The 8,896-nt window shown below is 45.7% G+C and overlaps 1 protein-coding gene across 1 annotated transcript; it reads right to left on the reverse strand.

Annotated features, from left to right (window-relative positions):
* Window positions 1-87: 87 nt before the first annotated feature.
* sephs3 (selenophosphate synthetase 3) lies at window positions 88-8,646 on the reverse strand. The gene is made up of 8 exons (XM_012877553.3): window positions 8,250-8,646; window positions 7,052-7,155; window positions 5,622-5,729; window positions 4,958-5,112; window positions 2,945-3,035; window positions 1,631-1,730; window positions 1,234-1,446; window positions 88-897 (listed from the first exon to the last, which is right to left on the reverse strand). Exons 1-8 carry the CDS (start codon window positions 8,596-8,598, stop codon window positions 656-658), a joined length of 1,362 nt encoding a protein of 453 aa, XP_012733007.2. The 5' UTR covers window positions 8,599-8,646; the 3' UTR covers window positions 88-655.
* Window positions 8,647-8,896: the final 250 nt, after the last annotated feature.

Raw genomic sequence — 8,896 nt, forward strand, 5'->3', positions numbered from 1 at the left:
TAATGCCTTCCATAATGAAATTGGGTCTTTGAATTTTGCCAGCGTTTACACGTGTCTGTTTTTTTCTATTCCACACAAAGACAAACGGAGTTTTGATGGTTTTATTGAATGTAAAATGCAGAAAAATCTACACACAAACAGCTTCAAAGCTCCAGCAGTTTCAGTCCCACCTCTAATCCTACTGCAAACATCCGCCCTGCTTGGCCCTGAGATTCGGGTTTAATAAGCAGCGCTTCATAAAACAGGAAAAGAGGGAGGGACTCGGTGTTGGATGGCCGGAGAGCCGTCAGATGCAGACATCCTGGACTCTGCCCCGCTGTTCTAAGGAAGCTGCTCAAGCCTTCCAGTGAGCCCAGTGGGCAGAACCAGGTGCCAGGATTGATGATCCATTTCTTTTCCACATCGCTTGTTCAACATCTCAATTTAATACATCCCGACAATTAAATAAAACAGGTTAAGAAATGATGGAAAGATGAGGTGTTAAGCTCTAAAGGAATGGGGTTAGAAAGTACCCTTACATTGAAAGTAAAAGTTGCCTTATTTCAACAGCTGACACTCATTTTGGTTCAGGACCCTTCACCAGATTCACTCACACACACACACACACACACACACACACACACACGCTCCAGAGTATCAGAGGCAGCAGCTTTGTCTAGGACAAATTGCTGCTGGGGTCCGGGTTGGCGACACTGTTATCCTGATTGGCTCCCTGGCTTCCTCGTGGTGGCACCTCGATGATGCGAGGTTTATCGATTATGCGCGCCTGGCGGTCGCCCTTTTCTACGATCCCAATGATCCAGGCTCCGTTTGAGGCCCCCTGCGCCGCGTTCAGGCTCTTCATCTCGGAGCAGAACTTGGCGGCCTGCTCTCTGGGTAAGCACACCAGCAGCCCACCTGTTGGGGAGGACAGCAGGGAGGATTAGTCTGGACGCACTCTTTGCTGATCAACATGGTTTTACCCAGGCATCCAGGCTGTCCTAATCCTAAAGTTATCTCACTCAAGATTTCTAAAGGGTTTCCCAAGTTTCTCTTTTCTATTAACTTTAGTTTGGTCCATTTAGCAACACATGCAGTTTATTTACAATGTTTAGGACGTTTTGAATGACTATCTCAGCAACAGAAAGCATGTTTGACAAAAAAATATTCTTATCTGTGATAATATCCAATAAAAGCAGTAGCATCCTGTTTATGGTGCGCAGGAGGCCTGCACAGGCTGCCCCTTGTTCCTACCGGAGGTCTCTGCCGATCGGCCCTGCAGCAGGTTGAACAGGTTTCCACAAGCTTTACTGATGGCGCTCATCTTGGCTATGATTGGTAGGTTGTGGATAACGAAGGCCACCTCGTTTTTCTGCTGCGCTGCCAGGTTGTTGGCGTGCCCCAGCAAGCCGAAGCCCGTCACGTCCGTGGCGGCGTGGGCCTGGTACTTGTGCATCAGGCTGGCCGCTGCGGCACAAACGGAAGCGACGCTTAATCACGGCAGACATTACGACAATCAAAGCTTCCAGAAGACGTCAATTTAAGGGTCAACGTGGCTCTGAAAGCCACTAAGTGAGTGTTTATGCAGAGCCAGGAGGAAAGGGGACCATCGATGACTGCAGAGCATCAGGGAGTGGTGAAGGAGTCGTACCTGTTCGGTTGAGCGTTGCCATGGAGAACATGGCTTCATAGTACGCCTCTTTGACTTCCTCCTTGGTGATAACAAGCTTGATCCTGTTCCACTTTTCAGGCTGATGAGGAGGAGAAAAACAGGCAACATCAGGACAATAGACCGTCTAATCTACAGAGCCTTTTTAAAGCACCATCTAATCCCTAGGTGGGTTCTGATGTTAGGAACCATTTCTTAGAACTAGGGAACCTTTCATCAGCATCAGCATCATCTGGCTGCAGAAACCAGGGACAGAGCAGAGCTCCATGGCAGAAACTGCAGCTGCTAGGAAGGCAGTGGTGTGAAAGCCCAGGAACGGGTAACATTAACAGCCTGGAGCCGGGTGAGTCCGCTCGTCTGAAGTGACTTTCTTCCTGGGTTTAGATTAACTGCTGTGAATACGTTTAAGGTGTTTTATATCTGGAGACCATTGCTGTGTAATCCCCACCGCGGCCTCCCTTTGCCCTCTCTGCTCCAGCAGACGCAGGTTCCTGCACAGCTTCTCGTCAGGGAAAATCTGTTGAAATGGTACCGTTTCACATTTCCGCTGACATGTTCAGGACGCATCAACTAGACTGAATCAACCGTGGCAGAGAACTCAGTTATTCCTCTGTAAGTGGAAACCCTCCTTTATGTTCCCACTCTGGTTCCATTTCACTCTGCTATCCAACCGCTAAGCCAGTTCTAGAGATTGCAATTCATTTATTCATTTGTTTTTGTTTTTTAGCCTGCGTCCCAAAGAAGAGCAGCAGTTAGGAAAACACGCATTGATGGGCTTAATTATCTTTATGCCTCCTAAACCTGAGACTTCAGGGTAAACCAACCGACCAAAGCTTAAGGGCCAGAGGCTACACCGCTTTTAATCCCAATATCCCTTTAAAATATAAAGAAAACAATCATCAGTTAATGGAAATCATATTTTTCATCAACTGATTAATATAGTGAACATGAATTATGCTGGTTTGACAGAACAAACATGCATTACGCTGTGGTCAGAGCTGCTTTTATCAATGCTTGTTCCGTGTCTAAATAAGTTCTAACACTCCAGATCCTGTCTGATCCTGACCACATTTCAATGCATTTTTATACATATGGTATAAAGAGAATTTTACTTTTAAATTCCCTACATTTTATTGTTTAAAAAAATAAATTAAATAATTGGGTCTGTATAACAACATCAGCCAGCTGCTCCAGGTGCTCAACAATCCAGGCCTAGAAAAGGCATTTTGCAACTGAAGCAAATAAGAATGACAATATGAACATCAGCATAATAACGTTGAACATTGAGTGGCGGACCTGATCGAGCCATTGGTGGGCGTTTACGGCCACTCGGGTCCCCAGAGGTTTGGTGAGAACCAGCACGTCGCCTGGTACGGCGCCATCGGGCCTGGGACAAAAACAGAAACATCAACGGTGAGCAGATCTCCTGCGTGCGTTACGCCTCATCCTCAGTTCATTTCACTTTGGACCAAAAGGAAACGGTTGATCTATCATCAGCGTTTCAGACTCAAAGGGACTCAGAACAGCACTGGATAACAGTAAGTGAAACAAAAACAGGGTATTTGCTCCTCCAACAACACTGGTGCTGAGTTTTAGGAGCTCTAACAAGCAGCAGCAGCTTGGAGCCCGATAACTGGAGAAAGAGCTGCTGATGGAGATAATAAGAGCAGAAGGTCTAATAAGATATCAGGCATCTCCTCTATCATCGTCATCATCATCATCATCATCATCTCAGGATGTCATTTCTACTACACTAGCAGACAGGCATCAAAGGGCTGCTGATGCTACAGTTTCCAGAGATAACAGCTGGATGTGTGCAGTAAGGACGCCGCGGGCTGAACCAGAGATCTGCAGCGCTTCATTTGGTCACGTGAGACAATCATTTGGGATTTCTTTATGCTTCACATGTAAGGAACGGACATGAGTGCAGAGATGAAGTTTGTTGAAAACGTCAGTAGCTAAAAGCGCAGCGTGTGTGTGAGTTTAAAGCGAGCTGATTGGTCGATCCTTTAGAGCAGGAGGTTGCCCTGCATCCAGTCGTGCAGGTTTAGGTTTTTAAATCCATAAAGTGAACCGGTCGCCATCTGAGCCACCACTTTAACCCAATGGGGTCAAACTTTTTTTAGATTTAAGATACTTCCCTTTTTTAAACTGTAAATCCAATCGTTTTGAACAGTTTTATTTGTGTTGTGTTTTATTCAAATGTTGCAGTTAAGTAGCCTTTTTCATTCACATCTTAATCACTTTATTCCAACAATCCACCTTCCAAACCAGGGATGAATAAAGATCTCTAGTAAAGTCAGAGGTCTTCAAAAAGATGTCGTCTTTGCCAAGTTTTAAACTGATTTAAGCCTGAGCTCAAGATATACAGGAAGGTAAGAAAAAAAGCAAAAGCCCAGAATTTAAAGGGGTAGTTCTGTAAAAACTTACTGTGTTAAAGGTTATGAGACTACAGATGCTGGAGCTGCAGGAAGCAGTTACCGGGGAAACGACAGATAACGGACGGACACTGAGGACTCAGAGGCTGACGTGTTTAGATTGGACAAGATGGACTGATTAATGAAAATGGGTCAGCCTGGTCACGTCCAGAACATGGCGAGACGTTCTCCACCAATGTCATACTCTGGAGTCTATATAATGCTGATGGAATGATCTTTTGAAGCTCTCGCTTCCTGATCTCACCCGTTCCTCCATCGTGATGGAGAAGAGACTGCAGCCCTGAAGCTGTCCCATTCCTCTGGCTTGTTTAGATTAAATGTGTTAAAGTAAAGTTTCAGCATCAAGAGTCTTTTCTTACTTAAGAAGTCATCAACAAAAAAAGACCGCTTCTCCACCGACAAGACCTCATTTATATAGAAGCCCAAAATGAACGGTGATTAGATTTAAGCTTTTAAACCCTGGCTAATCGTTCCCTTTATCCTTTCTGACTTTAGCCGACTCATCCACACCAACGAACAACCAGCTGTAGACAACAGCGCCACCATCTGATGAGAATGGGAACAACCATTCCTCTAGCGCAGGAATGAGTGGAAAATGTCACTTTTTAATTTCACTCTAACCAAGACACTACTGGATTAACTTCAGTCTCATCCTGTGCATTGTCCAGCCTTGTCCATTATGTGACAAAGTTACCAGAGAATCAGTCGAGTCAATGCTAAAACATAAATAAAAATTAAAAATGACATTTTTCATGTTAGAATTCCAGACTTCTCCAGATCCGTGGAAAGTTTTCAGAGTGAAACTAAAACGTCTACGTGAACCTGCTGCTCCACATGCTTGGCTGCTGCGTCTAGATCATTTCTGACTCACATGATGAACTCATTAGGCTGGCAGACGACAGACGCTACGCCTCCCACAATGATCCAGGGGTTGATCACCGTCTGACCACCCGTCACCGACGTCCCCCCCTCCTCTGCAGCGTCCCTAAAACCCTTCATCATCAGCGGCGTCACCTTCTCACGGTCCTGCAGGCAGAAAAACAAAAACCTTAAAACAAAAACAAAACAAACATCCTACATCCTACATCCAGGCACTAAATGTCTTTATTCAAAAAGGTTTGCATTTAACCACAAAGGGAATAAAAAAAAAAAAGAACCAAAGCAGCAACAGTGATCTATGCAAATATAGCCAAAGCTAAACTCCACAATGTAAAGCAGAATAACGTTCATTATTTAAAAAGAAAAAAAGGAAACTACAGTACCAATGACAACCAAGGTCCTTATTGATCATCTATACTTTTAATAATAGCTTTATTGGTAATATTGCTCATTAATTCCTGAGCAAAAATCAATAAAATAGTCTTTAAAAACAAATGGGGTAGTGTGCTATAGTTTTAAAATGACATACAAGCCAAATCTAATGTAATCTAATCTAATTTAATCTAATCAATGCCAATGAGGAGAAACTAAAGGATGCTTGGCCTGTTAGAACAGTGGCGTTACTGCGGCTCACGGCTGAGCTCAGGTTACGCTACCTTATCGTTCATCTTCTGGCTGAGGCTCAGCAGCATCAGCATGTTGTCACACTCCGTGATGCCCATGGCGTAGAGATCGCTCAGAACGTTCGCACAAGCTATCCTTCCCTGGGACACAGGAGGGAAGGAGATCAAGCATCTGCATCGCTATCACTGGCTGTGGTTCTCTCTCCAACCAGGACAGCGGGGCTTACTGCTGTTTAGGCTTCAACTTCAAAAACATTCAGTAATATTTCATATGCACGTCATGTCCGATAGATTAGAACAGTATTGACCAGTCCTGTTCTTTAGAAGTTCCTTTCGTCCCACGTTTTAGTAATGCTAGCCACGAGAATCCCAATTAATAGGATGATAAACCCAGTTTATCACGTCCTCCCCGTAATGACGTGAGCCTGGCTTTTAAAAGGGGAAGCCATGTTGACCAGCTACCTCTCTGCAGGAATGACGTGACGCTGCCTCTGGTCCAGCACCTCCACTTGGAAACGATACTTTAAGTGCTGCTCCTGTATCTCACTATATATTCATTCTGACAGGGAAATCAGAGAATGGCAGCTCAAAGTTTTAAACCAAAAAAAAGGAGACTGGACCCCTGCTGATTGGTGCATTTGCACTTCCCAAGCTAAGCAGTAAACAATGAATATACATTTTGTTTAAACCTTGATCTGTTAGTGTAAAGGCCGACCGTGCCCAACGATGGCAGAGTGTCTAATTTAACGCAAACTGCCTCCAAGCCCTACTTTCAACGCTCTTAGATCCCTCTGTTCATTTCCATCACCCTGGGGGTGGGGAGCAACATGTGACAGTCCTTACGGAGCTGCTGCAGCCCTGTGTGCGTTCTCTCCGTCTATCTGAAACTGAAAACACACACAGCGTTGGAGCGAAAGTGAGCTGGCCGAGCGGTAACACTGCAGTGTGGCCAGACGCCTGATCCTCCTCTGTACTACAGGACTGTTCCATGGGAATAACCGCATATTACACGGTTATTAACGGAGCAGAAAGACAAACTCTAGAGCAAATGCTCCTCAGATGAAGCTAAGAAATTGCCGCTCGTACATATTAACCGTGATGGCAGTCCTTCCAGAGGAGAGGCGGTCCAGGTTAGACTTCCAGCGGTACATTAACCCCTTACTGATAGCCAAGCTCGCTCAGTTAGTCATGAACACTTTGTCGCATTAATCATTGAAAAGGTGGAATCACTGAGGGCAGCAGTCAGATGGCGTCAGATGAGCGACGGTACAGAACAGGCCAACGCTTCTGGGAGCGTTTAGAAAATTGTATTCTCTAAATTGAGAAGAAAACTCCAGCAGAACTATCAGGACTGGGGGAGTGCAGCTACTCCAGCAAGGCCGCCAGGCAAAGGGGGGATCAACCTTGTGACTTCATGTTTCTTCAGTCTGTGGTCGTTTATCGGTGGAAACACAAAAACTTACCATCATATATGGATCTTCTACCAGAGGGTAGAAGAAATCCGTGGTCTGGACCAGTGATAGACCTCCATGCCTCAATGGAATCACACAGCTGTCCATCCCTATACCTGGAGAGAACACAAAGACAGGTTTTCTCCATTTGAGCGAAAGATCCGCCCTAAAAACCACATTAGTTTAACCAGGCAAGGCAAGGCAAGTTTATTTATATAGCACAATCCAGTACAGAGACAATGCAAACTGCTTTACATGATTAAAATATAGGAATAAAAGCAAGTAGGGCCACTACTCTGTCTGTCTGGAGCAGCACCACTCACTGGTAACTAGGGCTGGGCAATTTATCAAGACTTTAAAAGTACCGGCATTTAAAAAAAGAGATTTACACTTTTCTGTATTCCAGTAGGTTATTTTTTTTAGCCGTTTCTCATCTTTATCTACAGCTGTTTAAAAAAAGCGTGCCTGTGAGACATTTGGGATAAAGCCTTGATGCCTTTTAATAAATACTTTATGGAGGTATTATTTTCGGTCCGTATCGCCCAGTCCTTCCGGACTTTCAGGCTTGCCGCTGTGACTCCTGCCAGTGATGGACTTCGGACTCGAAGCTATTTCAGCTGAATCATACACCCTAAGGCACAGGTGTCAAACTCAAGGCCCGCGGGCCGAATCCGGCCCGTCACGGTAAATTATCCGGCCCTCAAGAGCCAAAAAAAAAGACATGATCATGTCATAAAATATATCCTTTTAAAGTGGATAAAGTGGCTAAAACTGTGCCTCCTGTAAGTGTAACTCACCCCAATATCAACTTTTCTTGCAGATATACTGTATAAACTGGGCCTAAGGGTGCTATATTTATGTTACTGTGCATTTTTATACTTCTATGTGAACTGGAATGAAATTATGAAATGAAAAGTATCGTCTGTACACGTGCAACCGGTTCTTTTCATGACTTCATGACGCCAAAGTGGCCCCATATAGAAATGAGTTTGACATCCCTGCCCTAAGGAGTCATTTAGCAGCTCCGGAAACTAACTAGCGTTCTCATGCATTCCCCCTGATGTGCAGAAAGGTCTTTTCTCTGCCTGCCACCGGCCCTAGCCTCTGTCATAGGAGCGCCTGTTAAAGCTAACAGGCTTAGCAGCAGTTCTAGCTAACTTGGGTTAGCCGCCGGGTTTCTGCAGCTCGGAGCGCAGCGCGGAGCTCTTACCGAGCCGGGGACCGGACACCTGTTGGCCGAACTCGGAACCCTGGTCTCCAGCCTTCCCTGGCCCGTCTTCTCGGTCCGTTTCCAGTCCCGCGAGGAGTTTGAGCAGAACCTCCTGCGGGACCTTGCATCCTCATCCCTTCAGCTCCGAGAAAGCTGTGAGACGGAACCCGCGCTCCAAGCCGTGCTCCTCGGGTTTGAAAGGCTTGTATCCAGGGGGAAAACTCCCCCCGGAGCCCGCAGCCTCCGCCGAGGGGGGTGGGGTAGGTGAGCCCGACATGCCTGCGCGCAGACCGCTCTGAAAGCACGTTGCGAGTCGCAAAGCTCGGCCCGACAGGCAGAGACGCAACATGGGGCGAGCGTCTGGTGGCCGCTGCGTGAATGGGAGACACGAGTTACCAAAATAAAGTCCCTTTGACTTCCTGACAAACCTTATGAAAACTTGAATGTGTTCAACTTAATTCATCAGTCAAGACTAATTAATGGCACACACGTGTATTCAAAACGTCTAAATATCGTAACCTGCACGTGTTGCGCGCATTATCTCAGAATGGAGTTGGGAATAAACAAGGCGTAGGAAGTTTATTTTGAAAGTCCAGAAATGACTTTCCGGCTCCAGGTTGAGTTCACGTTCAGGAAGCGCGTTGCAG

This window comes from Fundulus heteroclitus, chromosome 1 (assembly GCF_011125445.2).
Source record: "Fundulus heteroclitus isolate FHET01 chromosome 1, MU-UCD_Fhet_4.1, whole genome shotgun sequence".
Taxonomy (NCBI): domain Eukaryota; kingdom Metazoa; phylum Chordata; class Actinopteri; order Cyprinodontiformes; family Fundulidae; genus Fundulus; species Fundulus heteroclitus.